Source organism: Marmota monax, unplaced genomic scaffold, assembly GCF_021218885.2.
Source record: "Marmota monax isolate L192 unplaced genomic scaffold, Marmota_monax_Labrador192_F-V1.1 WCK01_AAM20220418_F8-fsc00237, whole genome shotgun sequence".
Taxonomy (NCBI): domain Eukaryota; kingdom Metazoa; phylum Chordata; class Mammalia; order Rodentia; family Sciuridae; genus Marmota; species Marmota monax.
In genome coordinates this window covers 2,086,445-2,113,365 of record NW_026694627.1, presented here as the reverse complement: position 1 = coordinate 2,113,365, position 26,921 = coordinate 2,086,445, and the positions used below count along the sequence as shown (strand labels likewise).

General features: G+C 55.0%; 1 protein-coding gene across 10 annotated transcripts in view; it reads left to right on the top strand.

The window, feature by feature from the left end:
• Cux1 (cut like homeobox 1) overlaps positions 1-26,921 on the top strand; it is a 328,888-nt gene that overhangs the window by 163,320 nt on the left and 138,647 nt on the right. For all 10 annotated transcript variants that reach the window (XM_046422858.2, XM_046422857.2, XM_046422855.2 and 7 more), the window contains exon 4: positions 19,501-19,579. In XM_046422858.2, the coding sequence (XP_046278814.1) occupies positions 19,501-19,579 (79 nt within the window). The remainder of the gene's footprint in view (positions 1-19,500; positions 19,580-26,921) is intronic.

Genomic DNA, 26,921 nt, shown 5'->3' with positions numbered 1-26,921 from the left:
CAGCCACGTCCCTGCCTTTCCCTCCGCCTCTCTGGCTGTGGTCCTCGGTTCTGTGGACAGTTCCTCCTCCGCAGTCAGACCTGGAAGAGATGGCGTCTCTGTTCTGTGTCCACGTGACACGCAGATGCCTGTCACCCACTGACCTTCTCTTCTGAGTGCCAAGTCATATGAGACTGTCCATTGATGTCACCTCTTGCACATTCCAGGGGAAAGTGCTTTACCCACAGCCACATCCCCCGCCCCGGCTGGGTCTCCGCCTCCCCGTCCCTCTTCTCCTTGGGAACTGACTTCTGGTCACCTAGTTACCGGGTCTGGAAGACTCAGCACCTCTAGCTCCCATAGGTGCAGTTTCCCCGCTGTCCTGCCCCCACAGTGCTTCTGGGGGCCTCCAGTCCTCTCCATCCCTGCCACTTGCAGGCTGGTCTGAGCCTCATCATCCCGAGACCCTTGCAGCGGGTTCCTAACTTGGTTCTTGGCAGTAGCACCCCCACACCCCAGTCTTCATACAGAACCCAGGGTCAGGTCACTTCTTGCTTACCCCCTGGCAGGGGCTCCCCAGTGGCCCCCCAGTGGCCCAAAGGCAGACACAGCTAAGACTCAGGCCTACACCTGCCCTGGCCTAACCACTAACCGCTGCCCGCCGCCCCCGCCCAGACTCTCCCTGCACCGCCCCTGCGCCAGGTCTCCAACCAGCTTTGGGCATGTGTCCCCCAGCCCAAGCCCGTGCTGCACATCCTTTGTGTCTGGGTCCTTCTCCAACTGTGCATCTCAGTGAAGGCCTCCTGTCCTTGCTCCTGATCCTTCCTCCATGTCTCTGCATGAGTATGTCCCCCTCCCTCAGCCTCCTGGGTGTGCCCGCTGCGCAGCTCAGCGCTGGCCCTCTGAGCACTTAGCCAGTGAGTATCCAGCACTGGGATGGGTGGATGGACGCATTGACCACATTTCACAACCAAGCCCAAGAGAGGGGACGTTACCCCAAGTCACCGGATAGTGATGACAGCCTGGCCCTGGAACCCCAGCCCGTGTTCCTGGACGCTGGCCCACCCTGGGGCCGCTTCGGCAGGGAGGTGAAGCCTCGCCGTGACTGACCTCACGCAGCCCCGTCTTTGATGTGCATCTTGGGAAAAGAGCTCTGCAGGCTGCTCTATGCGCCCTGCCCGTCTGACTGGTCCCCTCGTAAATTCAGGAGCTCAGCACTTTGTCCTGTGAGTATGTAAATGTCCACACTGTGTCCCTTGCTTCTCTGCAACCCAGATGTGTGCTGTGGGAGGAGCTGAGGCTGGGTTGATGGCAGGTTGCTGTGGAATCACGACAGAATCACCTGCCAGCACTGCCCAGAAGGGACTGAGGAGCAGTGTGGGAATTCCCTGTGCACTGAAGACTGTGCTGCCCTCGCACTCAGCACTCCTGGGCCTCACTGCTGCACCGGCCGCGGTCTCCGAGCTGGTTTGCTGCTGGTGGGTCACTTACTCCCTCAATGAAGCCTTTTGTGAGCCGTGCTTTCAGCTCTGGGCCAAATAGTAGCTAAGGACGTAGCAGTGCATACGGTCAAGGTCCCTGCTGTTCTGACCAAGGGAATGGGCATTCATAAAAGCCGTCAGCTGGTGACAGGTCCTATAGGGACACAAGCAGGCCACCCTGCAGAGCAAGGGAGGGCAGCTTCAGATGCCAACAGGAAGGCCTCTGGGGGACCCCGAGGGAAGGCCAGTGAGGAGCTGTGCTCAGAGCTGGGACCAGTGCTCACGGGGAGCAGGCAAGGCTGGAACAGAGAGCAGGCCAGACCCGCGCCACGGTGCTGACGGAGTCTGGTCCAGAGAGGTCTGTGGCATGGCGAGCAGAGTCCTACACATCAGCAAGGCTGCTTGACAGATGTTCATCAAGTAATAGATGAAATGAAGAAAGTTGTGCAGATGCTCAATGAACGAGTTAAAAGTGACTAAGAGTTTCCAGTGTGTCCCCAGCCCAAGTATGTCGAGCTGTGCCACGTTCAATGTTCAGATCTAAAGGCCGTTTCTAAATAAAGCCAGGGCATCTGGGTGGCTTATTCCAAAGAGCACTTCACAGGGAGTCAGACGACCTGGGACCCAGTCCAGGCGCAGCCGTTCACTATCTCTGTGACCTTGGGCACCTCCTGGGGCCGCCTCTTGCCTGCTTTTGCACAGCTGTGAGTGAGTGGCCCAGCGAGTGTCTGCCCAGAGCCCCTGAGCTCTGACATCCAGGGTGATGTGGTGGACAGCACAGGCTGGCTGTCACCTGCAGAGCAGAGGAGCTCATTCCCAGTAGCTTGGATCTGCTCAAGTATCAGAAGAGCTGCACTGAAGGGCCTGGGACCTGTCACTAAGAGGGTGCCAACAAGGACCCGAGGACCACCAGCCAGGCATGCACCTTACTCCTCACCCATTCTTCCTCAAGGCCCAGCCAAGTGCCAGCACCTGTCAGTTGCTGCAGAGCCCCAGCTGCAGCAGTCTCTTCCCTGCTGGGCTCTGCAGGGCCTCGTGGGCTGTCTTTTGATTTTGAACCTAACAGATGACTCTTGTGGTAGCATTTAACTTGCCCTAAACTAAGCCTCAAGTTTCTGAAATCTAGAGAGTAACAACCCCTGTGTGTGTACGTACACACACGTATGTGCACGTTTCTGTCTCGGACATGCTCGTACTTAGGAAATACTGCGATAAGTCGGATGGACATTGAAAAAGGATGGGCCAGATCCATGGTTTCTAAAAGTGGGCCTCTGACCAGCACCACACAAGCTGCATTAGGATCACCTTTCAGGTTCCATAAATGGAGCACCCAGCACCCCAAATTACAGCAGGCCTGGGGTAGGACACCAAACCAACCGTCTGCCTCTGGTTCTCATGCATGGCTGCTGCCAGGGCCAACAGACTAGGTCTCCCAAAGGCTCCTCCTGTGAGGCAGGTTCAGCAATGCGGTGCCCACTCAGATGCTGAGATTGGCACAGGAGGTGCCCCACAGCTTGGCTTTAATGGGTGTTTCCAGCCCTCGAGCCCCAGGTTCTGAACCAGGCAGCTGCTCGCCTTGTGTCTCCCGAGCCCCTTCTGGTCCCCGCCTCTGTCCTTTCCTCTGTGCTGGAGTCTTCCATCTGCCTCACCCATAGGGGTCACCACTGTCACCTCCCACCCCACCCCAGCTGCATCAAGGTACGGGCGAAGTGCAAGTTGTGTGTTTGCTGTTTACAGCGTGACATTGGGAAGGAGTCCTGCTATCTGGCTGACGGGCAGGCCTGTCCCTCTCGAGGTGGCCCTGTGTGTGCGCGTGAGCAGGTCTGGCCTCCCTCTCGGCTAACTTCATGCACCCAGTAGCGTCTTACCACCTGCAGTCACCACTCTACTTGGTCCCCAAAACTCCCTGGTCTTTTGGAACTCACACTTCATGCTCTTGACCAGCGACTCGCTCCCCACCCAACCCGGCCCCTTGCACCCACAGCCACACTCTACTTCTGTGAGTTTGGCTGTTCCCGATTCCTCACACAGTGATAGCCTGCCGCAGTCCCCATGGCTGGCTGGTTCCACTGAGCTTAGGGACCTCTGAGTTCATTTATGCTGTTGTGATGACAGAATTTACTTTTTAATGCTGAGTCGTATTCCTTTTACAGATGTGGTATTCATCTGGGCTGGGACATTTAGATGGCTCTGTGCCTTGGCTGTGGGCCAGGTGCTATAGGGAGCACAGGGGTGTAGCACCTGCTTCAGGATCGTGGCTTCTGGTGCTTTGGAGATGTTCCCAGTAGTGGATTGCGGGATCAGGTGACCCCTCCAAACCATTTTCCCAGGTGGCTGGGCCAGTTTACATCCCAGCACCAGCATCACCAGATCCTAGCTCTTGTTACCCTTTGACCACAGCCGTCCTCACAGGCCTGAGCTGAGAGCTCACCCTTTGGATTTGCCTCTCCTTGAGGATCAGCGATGTTGGGCCATTTTTGTTCATGGACCTGTTGGCCTTTCCTGTGCCTTCTGTCTGGAGATGTGTGCCTAGGTCTCTACCCATTTTCAAATCAGATTGTCTTCCTGTTGCCGAGTCCCGGCCTTCCCTCGAGGTCCTTACCTGCTGGGAGACGTCCTGTCCTAGCCTCCATGTGTCCTCTTGGCCTTGCTGAGGCTGGGCCAGGGCAGACACAGCCCGGCTCCTGCCTTTTTCCCATCACTAGGTACTTTGAGTGCTGTGGGCGACACTCTAAAGAGATTCTTAAGAGTCCTGGTTCTCTGCCCACGGATATCACAGACATCTGCAAATTTCAGGGTCCTTTGTCCCTGGTGGCCAGTACCGAGTACCCTGGGCAACTCAAGGACATGCTGCCTGGCTCTGGCTTCAGGACGTCGGGAGGCTGCCGTCCTGAGCCCTCAGTGGGCACTGGCGTCTCAGCCAGCACAGCCGCCCCGAGTTCTGTGGTTTTCTGTGTAGTGGCAGTGGCCACTGTGGTCACGGTGGCGATGGGGAGGGTGTGTTTAATTACCTGGGTTCAGCGTCCCTGGGCCTCAGGAGCGCAGCGTCTTGTGCAGGTCGCTGTGGGATGGCTCCATCAGCAGCAGCAGGACAGGCGCAGGAGCAGGCCAGCCTGGTAATTGAAAGCACGTTTTCTCCTCCAAAGCTGCAGCTGGTTTGGTTCTGCTCATGCAGAAAAGGATATAACCTTGCATAACATAGGAAATGAACGGTTGAGAGAGAAGCCAAATTCAATTTCAGTCAGATATGTTGAGGCCGAGCCCGTGATCTATGGAGCCGGGCAGGAGCAGCGCGTGTGGAAAGGCGCGCGCTCAGCAGTCTATTAATCACGGCCAACCGCCCAGCGCTGCCGCCGCGAGCCAGGGGCCACTGTGCCCGCGCGCTCCTTGCGAGGCTGGAGAACAGCCAAGCACTCCACAGTTAACCTCTTAAAGACCCGGAGCTGCTTTCTGTTGAATAAATGTAATTTTGTGGTCAGAAATAAATGCTTGTAATGTAGCAGGAGCTTTGGAAACAACAGCGAGCCGACGCTGTTACAAATTGCTCTGTGTTGGGGAGTCAACAGCAGACATCAGGATTCCGCGTGTACAGCAAATTGATCTCAGCCCAGTGCTCTGCAGCTATTCAATAAAAGCCCTATTAAACCATCGTATGTAATGAACAATCCAGAGCAAATCTAATATTTTCAGTGGTAATTATTTTTAACATCCTCTCGTGGCCGGCAGTAGATTTCTTGGATGTTCACAACAGGAACCCGGGTGAGGTAGTCTTTGCAGCTGTCGTTTGGCCTGGCAACCCTGGGACCTGCCCCACGGGGCACCAGCTGCCTGGGTGGCTCCCGGTGACTGTGATTCAGTGGCACCTCAAGGCTGATCTGCTCCTGGGGGAGGGTGGCCAGTGTCTCCCAGTGCCCGGCACAGGGTCGGTACCTGGGGAGTGTCTAGAATTGACCTGAACTGGTTGGCATGGACACAAGGACACCCAGAAAGCCCTGGGATGACAGAGGGAGCTGACATGTTGGGCATGTCACTCTGACCCTGCAGCTGCGAGCCCAGGTAGTCACAGTAACGAGATGGGGGCCTGAGAGAGAGGGAGACAGGGACTGAGCCCAGAACAGGGAGCCGGGGCACACCTGGCACCTTAGGCTGCCCCAGGACTTGCCCTTTCCACTTCCCTTCCTCAGCAGCTCAAGAAACCGCTTCTTTGTCACCACTGAAGTGACCATGTTGCTGGTGGGGTGAGGGTGCTGAAGCCCTGCCACGCCGGATGGCAGCACTGGCGTCAGGCTCCTCTTCTAGACCCTGAGCTCCTCCAACACCGGGTCCGCCCTTCGTCCTCTCATCAGTGCCCATCTGCCACACACCTGTGTGCCCCAGGGGTCCCAAGTTGGGCGGGCATGTGTGGAGGGCAAAGGAACACAGCGCTGCCGTCCGCAGGCTTGGCATGATCTGCATCCCCCGCACACAGTGCTTGGCGCATAGTAGGTGACGGAGGGAGACCTGACAGAGGATGGAGGGTGGGGTGGGTGACGATTGCCCAGCGGTGGATGGGGGTATGTGGAAAGGGGAGGGTGACGGGTGGTCGGGTGGGTGACAGGTGGAGGGTGCTGTGGTGGGCGGGCTGCACAGAGCACAGGTGGTTGGGGTTCTGCTTGCTCCCATTCCCAAGCCCACACTCGCCGGGCGAGAAGCTCCGAGCACTGAACCTAGAACTCTGAGGTTCGAGGCCTAACTTGCCCTGGCCTTGACCTTTGCCAACTCAGCTGACTTCAGGCCTCTGTCCCCGTGAGGCGGACATTGAGGGACCATGGAGGAGACTGGGCTGAAGACTAGAATTCTGACTCTCAAGATTTGCCCCCAACTAAAGTGACCCACCTTGTAACGCCCAGTCGTGGCGTTTGCTTGAGCATCTTAGAATGTGAATTACTAGGGAAACACTGAGCCTGGGTGGGGATTCGTTGGTACTAATGTCCCCTCGATGTGGTGCAGTAACTCCTTAAGTGAGGAGGGAGCGCGAGGAGGGCGTTTGGTCACCACCAAGGCCCCAGCAGTTCCACAGTTGGAGCACTCACATCCCTCACAGCCACCAGTGTGCCGATTCTGTCCCGCTCCCTTGTTAACCGTGGCTGGCAGAGCCCTGTATAACTGCACAGCATCCCAGCCAGGGTGCCCAGCACGAGGGCAGGAGAGCCACAGGGCATCGTGGGCACCTGCAAGTGTGGACAGCGGCCCGCGCCGGGCACACTGTGCTCCCCTGCTCACGGCCTGGCCTATCCCTGACGTCTGTGCTCCCCTGAGCTTCCCTATGCCCAGTCAGAGGCCACCCCCTGTCACAACATGCTCACCTTCCCAGCCAGTGAAGGAACCCTCCCTCCCATAGGGACTCTGGGAGTCACAGGCTTGTCCAGCCCCTGCCCAGACAAGCCCACAGCAGCCCTGAAAGATGGGAAGTGGTCTGAGCGGGGAACTTGGCGGGAGGGAAGCAGAGTGAACCCGAGCACGTGGACCTATTGGTTCTCATTCACTCGTCCCCACGGGAGGGGCAGGACCCCTGTTCACCGGACCTTAAACTGCGGGTTCTGAGTCTGGCCTCCGCGCCTCTGGAGACAATGCTCCTAAGTGTTGCGTTTCCAGCCAAAAGCACCAGCATCCCCTGTGTCCTCCTGGGCTGTAGCTGTCTGTTACTCCTTGTCCTGTCCCCTGGCCCAGAGAGACAGGCCTGGGGCAGGAGATGGGCCATGACCAGTGGGACGTGGAGACCAGCCTGGCTGCGGGTCCCCTGGAGCCCATGGCTCTGGCCTGGTGCTCCGGCAGTGAGTGGAGGGCCTACCCAACTCCGCATGTACCAGTGCCCTGCTCAGGTTGTCCCTCTCCCTCTGCCAGCAGCCCGGCCCTCTGGGGCTGTGTGATTGCTTTTACAGAGAGGCACAGATGGGCCGGGAGGTCAGGTGCCTTGCTCAGTCAGTCTGGGAGCTGCAGCTGGAAGGCCAGAGCCCGTGCTTATTCTGTAAGTTCAAAGAAGCGCCTCAGGATTGCTCCCGTGAGCCAAGAAGAGAGAAAGACGTCAGTGCTCCCGCAGGGCAGGACAGGGAGACTCTTCCTGGGGCTGTGGGGGCAAGAGTCACTGCTAGACCGAGACCACTGCTATCTGGGGACTTGAGGCAAATCTGACCCACAGACTGTGGCCAGCTGCTTCCCGGGGCCAGTGTCTGAGCACAAGTTCCTTGAAAATCAGAAAACATGTGTCACTGCCTCCGAGCATTCTCCCCAACTAAGGCATTTGATGGGGGGAGCTGGGGGTCCTCCGGTCTGGTTGGGGGCCTCCCTAGCATCCTTGATGGGGAGCAGACTCCTGGTGTAGACTGCTGCCCTCACCACCTCTCCTACTCTGTGTAGAGAGGTGGAGAAGACCAGATGGACAGGTCACCAATGCTGGAGTCAGACAGACCTGAATTTGAATCCTGACATCATCATTGATCAGCTTGACCTTGACTAGAACTTTTCAAACCCCTCACCCCGCCATCTGGGTAAGGGAAAGTCCCCTGCGGCAGCATTACAGGGAGACTCCTAAAGATCCAGGCAGGAGAGCAAGCTGGGCGCACAGTCCTCCAGATCCCTTCGACCGCTCAGGTCCGTGACTTGGGCTCCTATTGCCTTTCCTGCGTCCCTGGAGTTCCTGGGGCTGGCATCTCTCTTCCCAGCAGGCCTCATGGGACCCCCCTCAGGGCACCTCCCAAACCTGAACTCCCCCTCCCACAAGCACTGCCAAGGCTTGCTCATCCCTAATTCGGAAGTGTAAGACTTGAAATGCCCTGAAATCCAAACATTTTCAGCCACCAACATGACTCTTAGGAAGTTTTAGATTTGGGGGCATTTCAGATTTCCATTTTTTGGATCAGAGGTGCTCAACAAGTACAATCTATGCAAACATTCCCCGATTTGAAAAACTGAAGTATGTCTGGTACCATGTGTGGAGATAGGGAATAGTCAGCCTGTGTCACCACCCACTGTCACCTCTGCTCCCTCTCTCAAGGGAGGTGACCAGCCCTCAGCCACTGTGGCAAGAACTCCGTGGGGAGCCCATGCCCCCTCAGACCCTGTGCCTCTGTTGCCTGACCTCTCTGGGATTGCCACCTGCCCTCCTAACTTGGCCCGCTCCATCGCTTTCCCAGGCTAGTGCCTCCTGTGAACTGCAGTCACAAAAAGAGTGACCCCTTCTTGTCACCCCCGATGGACATCCTCAGGGTGCCCAGGACTTCCCAGCATCCCCTCCTCTGCTGCAAGGACCTTGAGATCCCAGTTCTTCTCTGGACAGGACGTTCCATTTCCGCAAGTCTCAGCAGCGCCCCCAGCACAGGTGAAACTCCCCCTCCCCTTCTTTCAAGCTCACCTTCAGAATGCAAAACAGGTGCAGCCGAGCAGCGTCCTGAGTGCCTGTCCCACTGTGTTGGGAATAAGAGGAGGGCAGTGTGCGTGGATGCCGTCACTTCCAAAAGGTTTCCAGGAGGATACCCGGGGAATCTGCACCTCTTTTCCAGGTGCGGGCGGGTGTGTTCTTTGTTTGGGGTATTCTTCTCTTTGTACAATTAAGTGATGGTGAGTGTATCCACAAAGTTGTACACCGTCACCCTGTCCACTCCCACAAGTTCCTTAGCTCAGAAGAAACCTCTTGCCCTTAGCAGACAGTCCCCGTGACCTCCCAACCCTGCAGAGCTGGGCCTCCACTCGCTTCCTGCAGATGAGGTCACACAGTGGAAAAGCCCTTCTCGCTGGCTTCTTTGACTTGGAGTGGCTTTGAGCGGCATCTGTGTGGCAGAACGGCTCCCTACTTCCGTCCTTTTTCGTCCCTGTGTGGGTGTGCCGTGTTTTATTGATCTGTCCATCAGTTGATAGCCATTTGGTCTTCCCCTCTTTGGCCCTGGTGAATTTGCTGCTGGGAGCCTGTACGTACATGCAAGTTTCTATGTGGGTCTCTGTTCGTGCTTTCTTGCATGTGTGCCTAGGAGTGGAGTCACCAGGTGCCAGGTGATGTGGGAACTGTGGTTACATTTTGATGAGCTGCCAGATGTCTCCCAGCTTGGCCACACCACCAGCCATAGAGGAGGGTTCCCGTTCCTCGGCATCCTTTCCAACAGGTCCCATCTGTCTTAGCTGTCCCCGTGGGGTGACACCGTGGCTCACTGTAGTTTGATTTGCACTTCCCTGACAACTCTTGATGTCACTCCCCTCCACGTGCTTGCTGGCCATTTGACATGTTCTGTAGGGAGCTGACTCTTCAGGCCTTCGCCCGTTTTTAAATCCAGTTCATTATCTTTAGAGTTGAATCCTGGGAGACTTTTATATATTCTGGATACAAATCTCCTACCACATATGCAATTTGCAAAACCTTTCTCCCATTCTTTGGGTTGTCCTTTCACTTTTCTTGATAGTGTCCTTTGGAGCACAGAAGTTTGTTGTTGTTTTTTTTTTTTTTTTTTTTTTTACAAAATCCAATTTTTCTTTCTCTTGTTCCTTATACATTTGGTGTCCTATCTAAGAAATCATCGCCAAAACCAAGGTCAAGATTTATACCCGTGTTTTCTTTGCATTTTATAGTGTCGGTTTTTACATTTGGGCCTTGGGTTCATTTGGGGTTGATTTTTTTTTTTTTTTTTTTTAATTAACTCAGGTGAGTAAGGAGGTGGGGATCGACTTGGCCTTTTGGCTTGTGGATACCCAGTTGTCCCAGCCCTGCTTATTGGAAGGCTGTTCTTCCCCATTAAACGGTCCTGCCACTCTTGTCCAGACTCAGTTGATCATGGTGTGAGGTTTTCCTGGGTTCTCATTTCTCTTCCTTTGGTCTCTATGTTGATCCTTACGACAGCACCGTAGTCTGGGTTAACGTAGGTTGTAATAAGTGGGAGTCCTCCAGCTTTGCTTTTCTTTTCCAGGTTGTTTTCATCTGTCTGGGACCCCTTGTCTTTCCATGTGAATCCTAGGATCATTCTGTTAGTTTCTACCATGCAACCTGCTGGGGTCTTGATAGGCTTCGCACTCACTCTGCATAACAGCCTGGTGACCATCACCATCGCGATCATTGAGTCCTTAATGGGGGAAAGATGAACACTTAATGTACTTCTTTCAGCAGTGTTTTGTGGTTTTCAGTTGCAAGCGTAACATTTGTTTTGCTGAATTTATTCCTAAGTATTTTTTGCTTGGTCAGTGCTCTTATACCTGGGATTGTTTTTCTCAATTTCACTGTGAGATTGTTTATTATTGGTGGATAGAAAGATAGGTGTCTGTACCTTGATCTTGCAACCTTACTGAACGCTATAGATGTTTCCATAACTTGAAATTTTTTTTACTCTACACACGTTTATCTAGTTATAAAAAATGTGCTTTAAAATCTCAGGCACCTGTCCTCTGGGGGGTTTCAGCACATCCCTGCTGTGATTTAGCTGCAGGTAGAAGGTGTGGGGAGGGGGAAAGGCCACTGCATTGTCCTGTTCCCTTGGCAGTAGGAGTAGGAGGCTGTGGCCCCCTAGGAAGGGACAGGCAGGGTCCTTGCACTGCTGTAGCCACTCCTGGAGTGATGTGGGGTGAAGGAAGGAATGGGCTGGAGTGACTCAGGCAGCCCGATTCTGCCTCTGCAGAGCCCCGAGCTGCGGGTTCCCTGCTGTGGAGCTGTGATCTGCCCTCCTGTAGCTTTTACCTCAGGGGAGAAAGGGGACAGCTAATCCTTCCCCATGACAGCGCGTCAAATGCATGTTGACAGCCAGAATGCCGGCTGTGGTGAAGGCCTTGAGCCGCGTGGGCTGGAGGTGTTTGTTGAGGTTCCTGTTTCTTTGCCCCTCTTGGGCCACCCTCTTCCCTGTAGCCTCACACCCCCGTCCCCGGGTTCCCTGGGTCTCCAAGGTGTGTCCTCTCCTGGGCCTCTGCTGTCATCTCAGGAGGCCTGGTAGGTGCGGGCCGTGACCGAGAAGACTCCAGCCTCTCCCTGTGACAGTGCCTCATCTCCTGGGTCTCCAGGCCTTGTCTCCAAGACCCTGGCCCTCCAGAGCTTGCTCCCACACTGAGCCAGAGGAAATCGACGCTGCTCCGTGTTGTGCGCTGAGGTTGCGCAGGTGGGACCGGCCCCCCCGCCCCAGCACCGTGCCGGGTGTTGAAGACCAGGAAGGAACGTGATGCTGAGAAACCAAGCAGGGTGGCAGCGGGCTCCCACACTGGTCTCCAGCTTTCCTCCTCTCCACCTCGCCCCACGGGTGGCCAGCGTGCAGTGGAGGCTCCCACTTCCAGGCTCCGCATCTCCCCATGGAGCTCATACCAGTAGCAGGCCGAGCCCTCGTCAGGCAGCGTGAGTGGACTCCGGAGGGAGCACCCGGCTCTGGCTATGCCTGTCTCCTGCCAGGGACCCGTGTCCAGACAGGTGCAGCCGTGGCCTGTCAGCGTCCGTCTGGGCAGGACTGGACGCTCTCAGCTGACGTCTGTACTGTCTGTGGCTCTGAGGACCAGGCCCTGCCCTTGAAGAAGCCCTGCAGCCAGACGGAGACTGGGAGAAGTTCATGTCACGAGCTGCTGCTGCTGCTCCTGCCGACCTCTGTGGCCTGAGGTCCTGCAGAGACATGGATCCGGAAGGTCTTGTAATAGTCCGCTTGTTTCTAAGTCACCGGCTCCTAACTCCCAGGGACCAGGCCAGCGGGGTTTCCTGAGCACTCTTGCCGCCCTCGGGTGTTAGCGTCCAGGCCCCAGCTCGAAGCCCCTTGGCCTCCTGCCTGCTTGGCCAGTGGAGGGGAGTCCTGTGGGCGGTGGAAGGAGAGTGCTGAGGGTGGGTTGGGCTGCCCAGTGGTCACCGCGGGAGGGTATCCTGGTTCATTGTCAGGGCAACTCGGGCAGGAGGGGTCAGTCCCTTGGCCCCACAGATGGAAGGACCAGGGCGGAGTCAGCTTCAGGTCCCCGCCTCCGGCTCGTCCCCCTAGGGTGTGCCAGAGCCAGCACAGACACCCAGTCTCTTTGCTTCAGAGCACGTGCTCTTCCAACCAGCGTGGCCCAGGCTGCTCAGTGCATAGTGGCGGGGGGTCATCATGTCCTTAGAGGTGGATGCACGACATGGTTGGTTCATGCGTCTGAGAAATGGAGCCCCGTGCGTGGCTGCTCCTTCCCTGTCCATCAGGTGCCATGGTGACCTTGATCTTAAGCAGCCAGGACGCCCCACTGTGCAGACGAGCAGCTTGGCTCCATAGCTCAGGTTGGCCCTGTGCCCGGGGAGGCCCCAGAGAGCGTGCCTTGCACCCACGGCACGGAGCCTGCAAGGCACCCGCCCACAGACCAGCCTTGCTGTGTCGTGTGTTCTGGGGGAGCCCGGCCCCTGGTTAAAGCCCACGTGTGGCCTCTGTGTGTGCCTCACAGCTAGTTGGCCTGGGCAGCTGTCAAGGGCACAGGGAGCTCCCCACAGTCCCTTGAAGCTTGTGGAGCAGCGTGCAAACCAGCGCCTCCTTCAGTGTGAGCTGGGGGTGCTGCTGCTGCTGACCAGGACCCCCCAGGTGAGGTTCTGGGGTCACCACTGTGCCCCAGTGCACAGCGCGTCCACAGCCTCCGCCCAGCACCAGGCCCAGTTTCAGGCATTTTGTCGACATTCCTTCCTCTGCCCACTAAAAGGTCTAGAGTAGTTTCCTCCCCGTCAGCCGTGACGTCACCCAGCATTCTCCATGTTGGAGGCCACGCCACCCAGCTGTTTGACCCCCTCCGCCCTGGAGTTCGCCTTCTTCTCCCTCTGCCACCCCTCGGCCAAGGCCGTCCTGCTCTGCCATGTACAACTTGCTCTCCCCAAGCTACAGACAGCCTGGCCGTGTCCCTCGTGTCCCTCGGGGCTTCCCTCTGGTAGACTGGCTGGGGGCAGGAAAAGTTTCCTCTGAGCCTTTAATCACAGGGAACTCCCCACTGTGATCCCCAAGCCATGGGTGTCAGGAGATCAGGTTTGAGGAGCCCTTGGCCTGAGCAGCCTCTGCCTGCTCCCTCCCCCCGCCTAGCAGGCAGGCTCCTGAGCTGCCCTGGGGGCCCTCACTGGGCAGGGGACAGAGAAGGCACTGCTGCCCTGGCTGCAGCAGACCAGGGGCGGGTGGGTGAGGGAGGCACAGGGTAGGAAATGGGCACAGAGGTTACGGATGCTCTGGGCAGAAGGACCAAGAGAGCAGCTGTGCCTGGTGGAGTCGGGACCCAGGAAAGACGCGCCCCCCAGACCAGCTCTCCAAGGGAGGGTGCATTTCTCTGGTGTCCAGGGCGGGGCGCTGTGTTCCTAGCAAAGGAATCCACAGGGAGGTGGAAGGCGTGGGAGAGGCTAGGCCTGCACACCCAGCCGAGGGAGTCTGTGGCAGGGCCGAGTCATGCAGGGCATGAGCCCCAGCCCAGGCCTTGGTGAGGAGACACCATTAAGGCAGGGGGGCCACGTGGCTCTTCCTGGAGTCTGGAAAGGGGACCCAGGGCCGTTGTGGAGGACGCATCATGTTTGGTGGCAAGGAGAGGCGACAGTGAGGGCTGGCTGTGGGTGCTGGTCTGCTCTGGTCTGCAGTGTCCACCTGGAAGTCACAGGGGCGGAGGCTTCACTGGAGGCTGGAGCACTGGAGGAGAAGCGGGGGACACTCTGCACAGTCCTGACGTCAGTCTCCATTGCAGTGTGGGGCAGGGGCTTCGTAGGGTGTCATTTTAAGGCATAAGCAGACCCGAGGAGGGCCTGACGGGAAGCTGGAGGCAGAGAGGGCCTGTGTGCAGCAGCCATTGCCAGTGCCAGCGGAGGCCACCTCGGGCAGTGGCTCTTCACAGTGGCTGGTGCTCCAAGCCCGTGAATGCTCCTCGTAGTATCTCCCTCATGTGGACAGCTAGGTGGCTGCGCATAGCTCTCCTTCCCAGGACACCAGGAGTCCACCACAGTCTCCAGCCAGCCCAGGCTCGCTCTGCACTGCCGTCCCACCTGCCCCACCCCAGCCTCCTCCAGGACCGGTGTCCCCTTTTCCTAGATGTGGAAGATAAGATTCAAAGAGGCAGAGGCTGTGGCTGGCCCAGAATTCCAGATGCTGTTGGAGCAAAAGCCAGTCCCCTGCGTCCCAAGCCCGTGCCCTTTCTGCCTTAGGATACCACCTTCCGGCTCCCTGCCCCACAGGAGTAAGCAGGCAAGCTGCAGAGTAAACAATAAGCCAAAGTCCTGGGCCTCGAGGTCTCGGTTTCTGTCCCTTGTTTTCGCTTCATGCCGCTGTCTCGAGAGATGGCCCGTGGCAGATGGGGACTGCAGTGCAGCCTTCACTAGAACAGACAACCCCACATCTCCAAAGCCAGTGGCAATAAAAGCCTGTGTCTGGTCACATTGGCTGCAGGATGATGTGATTCTGCCTGGGACCTGCGTTGTCTACCGTCACAAGTCCCAGCGGAAGAAGCCACTCCTGGTCTCACAGCAATGGAGATGAGCACCAAGGCGGAACCAGGGGAATGGCTCTTGAATCCGTGCTCAGGCCTGGTGTAGGCATTCTTGCCATCGGCCAGAGCATCTCACGTGACCACACCTGACCTTAGCGGGGCACAGAAGCTCCCACGTGGACAGAGATGTGTAAAGCCCCTCACAGGGCAGGTGGGCCGTGACAGGGAGCAGCGACACCTATTCCGCGTGACTCCTGAAACCCCACAGTTCCCCTCTGCTGCCACCAAGACACTCAGGCACTGTCCTACCCCTTTAAAGCTCAGAGCTTTGCCAACCTGGACTCCGGGTAGTTTAGAGTACCGTCAGCAAACATGGGTTGTATGAGATTTGAACAGAATACCTCCATGTAGACACTTGTATTTAAATTACATAAAAAGCCACACTCAACACTGTGAAAGTGACATTGTCCAAGAATTGTGCAGTACGAGCTGCTAGGCACTTGCTGGCCTGAGACCGTTCGACTCACTGTGGGGCGGCGGGGGGGGGGGGGGGGGGGCGTGCGGTGCATAGGAAAGATGCTTCCTGCAGGCCATCAGGCCACCACACAGGAAGCAAGTGCTCAGGACAGAGGGCTCTTTACATCTGGAGCGTTTTCATGAAGATTTAAACCCATTTGTTCACTTCTGGCCTGTGGAAGTGATTTTCATTCACAGGATAGAAATGTGTCAGACCCCTACTGTGCGCAGCCCCTGGGAGGGTAGGCCATTGGGAATGTAGTCTGGGCTTTCAAGGAATTTTGGATCTCCTGGGGGAGGAGCCTTCTCTGTGGTCCTGGCACTCAGGGGACGGGATGGTCGCAGGAGCAGCCTGCACTGGGAGGTGGATCTGCACTGACCCTGCAGATCAGGGGACATTCCAAGGAGGCGCCTTCCAGGCTGAGTGAAAATTACTCGGGTATTCAGGGAACAGGGAGTGACCGGGTGTGGCTGGAGTGTGAAGCAGGCGGGCCCTCTTGAAGCAGGACAGGTTCTGCCAAGGCCAGTGCCTGAGTGGCCTGGATCTGCCCGAGTTCTGCATAGCAGCGGCACCTCTGTCCTCGCCACCTATCCCAGATAGTTATGGGGGTGGGCACAGTAGTGTAAGAACCCTCCCTCGGGCATGCACGTGAGGAAGCCGCATGTCGACTTAGGGTCCTGACTCTGCGGTCCACGTCTTCATACCTTAGCCCTGGTCTCTCTGGTCACCCTCTCTCCCCTTGAGTATCCAGTTGCCCTGGATGACTCCTGCCTCCCAGGATCGCAGCCCTGGCCCTGAGCACTGTGCAGGCAGGCAGTGGCTGCAGGGCAGGAAGATGAGTTCCACCGTCTCTTTTCCGCCTCCCTCCCTGAATGATAAGGGTCACAGGCAAGAGTCCCCGCTCCCTGGGTTGGAACTGCGTGGACACCTGGAGGAAGAAACACTCTCCCATGGGGCAAAGCTGGTGTCCCATGGCTCATCCTGTGGCTGGCACTAGGCACTCCCCCTGTGTTAGCTTCTTTGACAGCCCGGCGCTGGCAGCTGGAATGCACAGCCAGCTGGGCTCCAGTGTCTGGGCACACCCTCCCCCCACACTGGGGTCACCGCCAGCCAGAGGGACACTGGCAGTGTCAGCAGGGGAAAGTGGAGGTTACACTGGGTCTCAAAGCACAGGTGAGTCCTCTGTGCACAGAGATGCCAAGCAGGCAAGAGGCTGACATGGGAAATGATGGGCCACAGCGAGGGGTCTGTGAAAATCCCCACGGGAAAGCTGAACTGGGAGGGAGGCAGACCTGAGCCCAGACTTGGGCCTATCTGTGGCCCAGGGCAGTGGCCCTGGGAGGAACCAGGAGAATGAAGCCTCAGAGGGAGTGTCAGCATTCTCCGAATGGACAGATGCTTCCAGACAGTTCTGCGGCTCAGGAGGGGTGGGAGGGTCTCACCAGGCAGAAACTCAGCTGCACGTGGATTGAACTGTCAGCATCTCTCAAGGCACTGCTTAGTCCACTGGTTAATGAAGCCCATTTGGCCTGCCCTTGTCCTCACGGGAATGGCTTTGAACTTGCTTGCCATCGTGGAAGAGGGAAGGGAAGAGGGCTCAGAAGCATGGTCCCTCTGTGTCGTAACTACGTACCACGGGCTCAGGGTCCCAGTGAGGGAGACTGAAGGGCAAGGTCAGGGGTGCAGGCAGGCTGGTTCCCTCTGTGGGTCCTGAGGACAGCCTGGGCCCTCTCCCAGCCTCTGGTGGTTGCCGGCTGTCCTTGGCAGTCCTTGGCCATCACCATCTTGCCTCCTCGTCCTGTGACATTCTCTCTGTGTCCATGTTTCCACTTTTTATAAGGCCACACTGGATGAGGGCCATGATAATGACCTCAGCTTGGTCACCTGTGAAGTCTGTCTGTAAATAAGGTCGCCTTCATGGCTATGGGGGCTAAGGCTCCAGTGTCTTGGGAGATGTGGTTACAGTTCAGCCCATCATCGTCCCCAGTGTGCCACCCACATGCCCACGAACAACCAGGATGGAAGTTCAGAAGGTCTCCACATCCCATCCTTTGCCTACTGAAGGGACGGTCACCTGTGGATCCACTGTGGGGTCCCTGGGAAGCAAGGGGCCCACTGGGCCTGGCCTGGCCTGGCCTGACCGGGTGAAGGAGGCTCTGTGTGGCGCTGTGAGAGCAGCCGGGCAGGTGGAGGCAGTGCAGGTGCCCGAGAGGCGGCTCCAGGTCCACTTCTCCAGCAGACGTGGCATGTGGGGCCAGGCAGTTGCAATGGTGCTAGAGACTTGCGCTGTGTGTAGTAGCTCTGAGGAAGATGTGCGATGCATCAGTGAAAGAAAACGCTGCACAGAAGTTTGCGTACGGTTTGAATTCAAGTGCACACACGTTTCAAACAGCTTTATGGAGATGGAATTCACCCGCTTAGTCTAGCTCATTGGCTTTCTGAGGATTCACACATGGTGACCATCACTGTGGGCCATTGTAGGGCACATTCACCACCCCAAAAGAGCCCCCGCCCCTTAGCCCACATCTTCCAACTGCCCCCCTCGTCGTGCCCCCAAGCCTAGCCAACCACTGATCCACGTTCTCTCTAGAGTCTTCCTAGGTGCTTGAGTTTCATGCAACTTGATTTTTATTAGAAAAACATTGAAAACACACCAGTGAAAGAAATAAGTATAATTTCCTTCTCTAATTTTTAAATATTTTTCCAATTATACCATAAGTGTGAATGCTACTAGTCAAAGGGGACAGATTTTTGTTCAAAATACAGAGAGACCTGTCTTGTATTAAAAGTCCTGACGTGAACCCCACCTCACCAGACACCTGAATCACAATCTTGTTTCATGGGAGAAAAACAGGGGTCTGAGTTCTAAACACCTAATCTGGATTGGCATTCGAGGCAGAGCGTGGGGGGCACTGGCAGGGCTTTTGCTGCCGCCTCTGCTGTGAGATTTCCCCAGACCCCGTGTGCAGGCACCTCCTGCCCCTCAGCTGCTCACCCTCCTTAATCAGGTGGCCTTGCCGCCTCTAGCAGACTGCGGGTTGGTTCAGAAAAAGGCTCTGTAATTAAGCCACAGGCCCTGCCTCTTTAACAACATCTGAGGCAGAGAGCGTAGTTCTACAAGGGGACAGGAGGAGGATGTGATTTGGTGTCCTTTTCCCAAGTCATTGTGAACTTTGTGCATGTAAAGTCTTGCATGCTTCAGGTATAAAAAGTGATCTGCTGTCCCAGTGATTGTACATGAGCTAAACACTAAACGAGGTGACCCAGGGGTTGGGGACTCTGGGTGCCTGTCCCATACACTTCAGGGTTTCCTACCTCACTTTCTTTGACCAATAGAAGCCTGCACTGGGGAAAATGAGTGCATCTGGGTCCGTTCCAGGGACAGATTGGCCCTGGCCACCGTCAGAACCTCGCTCATGGCCTAAGCTGTGTCTGTGTTCCCCCATCAAATACAGGCTGATCCCCCATGTTCCGTGGCACATCACAGCCCTGTCTGTGGGTTCTTAACCAGTCCTGTGGCTGGAACACAGTCGGACACGAGAGGGTCCTAAGATAGAACACATAACTCCACATGTGCACGGGCACTAGGAGGGTGTCCTTGGCTGACATAAAATTCTCAAGGAGGATCTCTGAATACCCAGTTTGAGAAGTGCCCTGTTTGTGTTCTTGCCCTTTGACTCATGGTTCCACCTTTCCGCCCTGGTGACTTGTTCCTGAGGACTCTGGACAGAAGTCCCCGACTTCCCTTGGTGTCCCCTTCTCTGTGTCCCCACGGCTCTGCCCTGGCAGAGGTTAGCTTGTTGGCCTGCCTGTTTCCCTCTCCAGCCCCTGAGCTCCCGGGCAGTTGTTGCCCTGCCCCAGTCACAGCTGTGTCTGTGCTTGGACACGGAGGACAGAGACCTGAAGCCCCACCCAGTGCCTCCTCAGCCCTGCGCATTACCCTCAGGTCCTGGCCCCTGGGGACTGCCTCCTCCCGGGAGGCTGCGGGTACTTGCTCTAAGAGGCTGAGGCTGGTGGAAAAGTGTCTGCAAGGAGAATCTCACTTCCATCTGCCGTGGGGACTCACAAGATGCAGAATGACTTTTAAATTTCCTCTTGACAAATTTTGAGCTCTTTGTCTTTTCCTTCCTTCCCTTTCAGATTGATGCACTGAGTAAAAGAAGCAAAGAGGCTGAGGCGGCCTTCTTGAATGTCTACAAGAGACTGATCGACGTTCCAGGTAAGCCTGGCCCTGCAGCCCACTGACAGGACATGGGATCTGGGGAATTGCAGGTCTCGGGCAGCGCCAGTTCCTCAGGAAAACCAGGGAGTCCTAGGAGCCGGATTTTCCACACGTGAATCCCTGCGCGTGACCACTGGATGCAGCTGTGAATTCTGGGTGCAGAAGGCTGCACCTAGCAGACAGCAGACATGCCACCTCCCTGTGTGTGCTGGTGCTGCCTAAGGGACCTGAGGAGTGGCCCCTCTCTCTGGATTATCCAGGATCAATGACCTCTGGCCAGTCTCCATTGGAGGGTCAAAGCTGACAGTCCCCTTAGCTATAACTCTTTTAAAGGAGATAAAGGTTAAAATATAAATAATACTTGTTAGTTATTCTAAGAGGTGAAGGTTCCCAAGTCCTTATTTTAGAAAAGTGAGGCAGATTTCAGTGCCTTGAGCCTGCAATTCTGTTTGTGATTTCTCGGCTCCCAGGTGACTTAGACCTACTTAGGGGGTGGTGGACATGATCATGTGGGTCCCACCTCACTCCTGGAGACACTTTAATCAGAAAATTAGGAACCACATATGTGTGACAAGGAAACCAGTTACCGCCACCTTCCCCTTGATGGAAGCTGCATGTTTGCTCTTACCAGTAACTCCCTGAATGCCATCGGCACCTGTACATGTCCCACTTCATGTCTACCATGATGTCTGCTGTCTTCCCTTGAGCTTAGGTTAATAGAAGCCACAACAAACAAGGGACAGGTGAAAGCATTTTGGACAGGAGAGAGTAGACCGAGTCTCACACCATGTTCTTATTAGATCTTGATTATACTCCTTTTCCTGCTTGGATCTCTGTTTTCTTGTCTGTAGAGTGGAGCAGGTTGGGGGGACAGCCAGGAATGCTTTTCTGTGTTCTCATCTTTTGTCATCTGAGGAACCCATTGCACTCTTGTAAATTCTGGCCTTAGGATTTTCTGCCAAAGTTTGTATTTGACTAGGGGTTTCCTGAAGACTGTCCAGAGCTTACAAGGTGCCCCCTTCACTGTAGATGGGCTCTTCAGTACCCAGGGTGCTCTGTTCCTCGGGTGTCAGTAGATGGGTGGACACCATTTTTGTTTTCTTAGGTGTAAGGTGACATCCCAGAATGTCATTTCCACACTGACTCAAGAATTTACAAGAAAACTGCAGCCTGGACTTTGATCAGTTCAATTTTCTATTTTCAGACTTGCTTCTTTGAGTGTTCTGTCGGCTCCTCCTGCCCACATGCATGGGTTCTGTTCCATCCCATTCCCACCAGCTCCTGTCCTCACAGCAGGGTCTCTCAAGTTTGTGTTCCCGCCAAGAACTTGGTGTCTGTCATCTTGGGGACTTAGTGCAAGGAGGCTGACTCAGTTCGTCTTTGCCAAAGCTGTTGTTTTCTAAAAAACCTATTCTCCTTTGTACTGGGTTTCCCTCATAAACTTTCCTAACGGAGCAGCCACATAATGATCGTGTTAGATTCCTTTGTCTGCAGTTACTTTGTGCCTTAATTTCCCATAGAATACAAAAAGACAGTTTTCCTTACCCCGTGTGCTTTGCCCAATCAGGCCTTGCTTGTTTCTGTATACGAACTTCATAGAATTTTGATCACAATGTGGCTCTAGATGTACATTCTGCTCTTTTCATTTAATATCATACCATAAGCATTTTTCCTACATCAGTGATCTTCCTAATTATCATTTGAGGCTGGAGAATTAGATGGTAGAACTAAATAAGATTGGAGTTTTCCTATAATAATAGAGTCAATCAAAATATATCTGCATTCCACATAGGTCATTTTTGCCTCCACCTCCCAGGTACTTCCCACAGATGCTGTGGTCTGACCCATCTGACAAAGCACTTAAAGAGCAGGAAGGGTGTCCAGAGCGCTCTACCTGTTCTGAAGTTGGCTTTTTGTTCAGATGAAGTCATTTGTGGCTGAGGCTTACAGGAAGGGCTTGGTCAATAGCCTTGCATTTACTGACCGCCACACGCTAGGTGGGGTCAAGGTGTCTGACTATCTTGTGCTTTGGCTGTCAGCCCCATGGAACCCAGAAGCACTGTGGGTGTGTTAAGCTCTCCAGGTTACAAGAGGCAGCAACTCATGTTATCTCAGGAAACTGGAGGAAGCTGACAGGTATTTCAGCTATGTGCCATGTGGCTGGGCTCCAGCAGCCCAGGCAGAGCGGGCAGCTGCCCCAGGAAGGGGCGGAGCTCCAGACCTACGCAGCCAGGGATTGGCAGAGACCTGACCAATCAGCCGCCACTTGCCTCCTTTCCCAAATCTTATTGTTTCTTGTTTCTTCTCTGTTGACCCCACTAGAGGGAGAACAGGGCTTTGCTTTATTGCTCTTGCCCAGCATCTGGGTCACAAGCAGGTGCGACAAGGTGAGCAGCGAACCTGTCAGCGCGCCGAAAGCCTCCCTCCCACCAGAGTCCGCAGTATCAGGTTCACAGGGTCACCCTAGTGACTGCAGCTTTACCTCTGATCTAGCTCTCACTCCTGAACGTTGGCCTGTAGGTCCAGCTGCCTCCTGGGCTTTCCGCTGGCACAACAGCGGGCACCTGCACTTACCCTGTGTGGCCCACGGAAGCCATCCCCTTCCAGCACCCTTTTCTATTGAGCAGCACCTCCTGCCCTCAGCTGTTCATGCCAGGGCACTCGGTCACCAAGTCTTGGCCATTACACCAAGAATGTGTCTCGATCCCGTTTCTGCTCCCATCCCAGCTCCTCCCCGCACTCTGCAGTCAGGCCAGAACTTGAGTCGCTCTGCCCTCCTCCCATCGCCCGCCTGTCCCGCCTTACATCTCCACACGACTGTGCTCCCTGACACAGTGTGCCCTGATCCCCCAGGTCTAGCCTAACCCACCCCAATACCTCTCTCTCTCTCTCTCTCTCTCACACACACACACACACACACACACACATACACACACACTGAGCCCAAGACCCTGTATTCACCACTATTGCAACTATATTCACAGGCTGCATAAGTGACATGTTGTTCAGTGATGGGCCACATACCTAATGGTGGCCCTGTAAGAATCAATCAGCAAGTGACGTCCTGGCTGTCTTCGTTTGTGTTCATGCTCTGTCTTGTGTCCAGACTCTAAGGACACATTTCTCAGAATGCACCCCCCCCCCATGAACACCCGACAGTGCTGAGGCAGCATGGTCCTGTCCCTCATCATGTCCCTCTTGTCTGTTCCAGTATTTGTCAAGCGAATGCATAAGTTAGTGACCACACCTTCCTTCCAGCGTGCTCTGGAGTCGTCTGGCGCGGCTTCACCTGACTGCCTGAGCCGCATTCTGGAGGTGGGCACTCCCCTGAGGGCGCCTAGCCCTGAGGAGCACTAGGTGATACCAGTTGCGAGGGAGCCAAACGCACCCTCCATTGCTGTAGCAGCTGATAGCTCTGAGCCCTGTGCAGCCTTGGAGTCCCTCTGAGAGGATGACATGCCCACGTGGACGTTTACATGGCCCTTGGCACTCGGGCTCGTCCAGCCAGCACATGCCCTCCGAGGCCTTTGGTTCTGTGGCCAGTGCTCCGTGTCCAGCATCAGCATTCAGTGAACAGCCATCCTGCTGGCGTCCCGCCTCCTAAGCCTGAGCATGGGATATCCCTCCGCCTGCCCACTGCCCTCCTGCCACTCCCCTTCCATGGCCTGCTCGGCTGGTCCCAGGGAGAAAGCTGAGTTGACGTGATGCGTGACTTGGCTCCTCTCTCTGCACCTTCCCCATCCAGTGTTTCCGTGATCTCCTTAGTGTTCCGGGTAACGTTTAGATACATAGAGCGTTGTACAGTCCTTGTCCTGACAGTCAAGATGGTTGAGATTGGTATTTCTGGTCTTTGTCATTTGCCACCAGATCAATCCTCATTTATTAATCAGTTTTGAGAATATTTTGTCAGACATTTTTTGGGAAATATCCTCCTTTAGCCACACCACATTCTTCTTCCAAAGTGCCATGACCCTCGTCTCCCTGGTGTCACTGGGGTTGCACCGCAGAGACACAGCAGCAGCCAGCTAGGCTCCTGCCCTCAAGGACCTTAGAGTTTGGCAGGAGTGTGAGCATCAGTAAGTAATTACACCCCCGCATGGTGGCACACACCTGAAGTTCAGTTACCCAAGAGGCTGAAGCAGGGGGATCTCTAGTTCCAGGCCAGCCTGGGCAGCTTAGTCAGACCCTGTCTGGACAAATAAAAAGGACAGGGGATGTGGCTCAGTGATAAAGTGACTCTGGGTTCAATTCCCAGTGCTGGAAAAAACAACATAATTACACAAACAATTGCTGAATTTTAGGTGTGAGAAGGCACAGCTGGCAAAGGCCACCCAGGAGAGAGGGCTGAATAAGGAGGGTGGAGCCAGGAGCAGCCACTGAGGAGTGGGCACCAAACACGGCCCAGAGAGAGCTACAGCGTGTGGAGCCTGCACAGGAGGACCTGGCACATGGGGAGAACACAGGAGGAGAGGCCCCTGAGAGCCATAGGCTGCAGCATATCACTTGCCACAGCGGGGTGGGGGACACTCCTGATCCCCTGCTGTGCGGATGGTCGGTTAGTGAAAGCACTGGACACCTTCCAGCAGAAGCCAGTGCCAGGTTTAAAGCAGGATGTGGTTTGATCCGAGCTGTGCCTTGACTGGATCATCCCACACCAGTTTGGACAAGAGATTAGAAAGGAGTGCGGCGAGGTGACATGGGAGACCGGCAGAGGGAGGGTGGGGTGCTTGGTTTCAGTGGTGGAGGTGAAGTTAGAGAGAAGGAAACGGATCTTGGCTGTACGTAGGTGGGGGGATGTACTGACTGCCCAGACCGGATATTAGGGAAATCGGTCAGGACAGCTGTCTCAGGACGTAGCTAAGGCAGTGCTGTTACCTCATCCAAAAAACTGTACTTGTTGGCCAGGTTCTACCTGGAAGACCAGCAAAAAATGTGGAGAATACATCTCCTGTTGCTGATTCTCTTCTCATTGCTCACTTGAACTTGGCCTTTGCTGTCAGTGCCACAGCCCCGGTGTGAGAGGGCAGTGTCAGGTTTAGATTCACAAGGAGAGTTCCGATTCTACCTCCCGACTTCAGAAGGCTCGTCTGTCTGTCTCCTCGCTGGCAGCCTGTATTTTATGCCTGCCATCAGTATGTGCAGGTTACTGCGAGCTTGCATACCCTTACTTTTTAATTTTAATATGCCCTAATTGAGATTTATGTTTGTGAACTTGATAATGAGGAAGAGCCTCATAGCTGTCTGACAACATCATGACCAGTAGGCTCCCTGGGTGAGGCGGTGCCCCTATGTGGGGCATCCCCTGCAGCTGGCTCCCTGATCAGGAGGTCAGCACCCTCCATGTCAGACCACGTGATCCCCTGTGTGCAAGGAAAGGTCTGAAGTGACCTTCACACTTACTCTCACCACGCACCAGCCCCTGGACCACACACCCAACAAGATACAAATGCAGATGAGACTTGGCTCAGGTCTCCCTAGAGTGCCACATGCAGGTGGGAACATAGTATTCTGTGCCTTTGAGACAATATTCCACAGTTGAATTTTTAGGTAAAAATAGCCTTACTGGCATGATACAAGAAACAAATGTCTCTACTCTTAAAGCGTGACCCTCTCGGATAGCTGAAAATATTCTGGAATGACCTCCTTTTAAAGGTTCTGGCATGGATGGAATTTTACTGGGTTCTAAGCAGGATCATGGTGGCAGGCACACTCCACACACTGGCCATTAGCCCCACACAGGCAACTTGCCCTGGCTCCTGATGTCTTCAGATTTTTTTTTACCATGGGTCTGTATGTATTTCTAGAGTTCAGAGGGAGTAGCACAATTAGAAAATAATCAACTTGCAATCCAAGTTTCTGAATGGCTCTTGTTATGTATTATAGATTAGCTTGTGGCCAGCTGACTTTTTGTAGGATACTTATAAATTTGTATAAGACATGAGTGACATTTCTGTCTCAGAAACATCTCAGTGGTGTATTTTTTAGAGTTCCTAGGCAGGAGAGAAAGACACAAAGTTGGCGGAGCCGCCACCGCATGTTGGTGCTGCAGATTGCACCTGCTGCGCCGGGTTGCGAAGCTTGCTGGGAGAATCTGCAGCGTGCGTGCCTCCTAGCCTCCCTGTGGCCCCTCGCAAACGTCACTTCGTTCCTCCAGACACAAACCCTTGGCATGCAAAGGCAGCGCCTGCAAGGGTTTATTCTAAGATTTAAGAATTAGGAAGCACTTTACCAGTGACACAAAATATTCATCAACTCATGAGACACTGCTTGAACCCAGGGTGTCACCACTGACTGGTCTTCCTTGATTATCCAGAGGATTCTGGCCTGTGCTTAGGAGATGGAGATGGACAGTCTCAGGTTTTCAGAAGTCCTCAGATTTTTTACTCTCCCCGCCCCACCTTTTTGGTGGTGCTGGGGATGGAACTCAGGGCCTTGTGTGTGCTGGGCGAGTGCTCTGCCACTGAGCCAAACCCCCAGCCTGGGAAACCCTTTTTTATTAAAAGAGAACTGGCTAAGAGGATTCCATTTGTAGGCCACAGTGTTCTCAGAACCTGCTCCAAGGTCCATGTTCCTGGGTGCTGGTGGAGGTTTTGATTTGCATTGAGAAAGGCTCTTCTCCCTGGGAGGATCCCTCCTGGCCCAGCATTTGAGGACCCAGAGGTAGCGTGGAATGGTGTCCCTACTGAGAACTGCTTTTTGATGCTTTTCTACGAGAACAAAATAGCAAGATGGTCCTTTGAGGGTGTTACTCTCAGCGAGGACACTTTACAGGTTAAAATTAGAAACCCATCCCTTTCATTCTTCTTTCTTTCCCGTCTGCCCTTGCCCAGGTCCCATAGCACAGCTACTGGGAAGGGTGATGAAATCCTGCGGCTGAGGTAGGAACACCCCTGGGATTCCGTACCCAGATTCCAATCAGGGTGCCCTGGAGACCTTCTCAAAAGGCTGCAGAAATGGGACTCTTCCATCCTGATTCCAGAGGGCACTCCAGTCCATGTATTCCAGGTCCCCTAGTGTTGGCAAACCAGGGTGGGTGCCCACAGCCCCTTCAGGAGTGCTCTGACGCCAGGGGACTGAGATGGGCAGGATCCCCGCAGGAAATGTCCACTTTGCCTTCAGAGGGTGTCTCCACTCACTTCATTAAGAATCTGCCACAGGGCCTGGGCTGTGGCTCAGTGAGTGCTTGCCTCGAATGTGCGAGGCCCTGGGTTCGATTCTCAGCACCACATAAAAACGAATAAACAGAGGTATAAAAAATGTCGTATCTGTTTTGAAAAGAGAGAGAGAGAATCCTCGCAGACGCCTGTACAACTGGACAGGAGGAGAACATGGGCTGTGG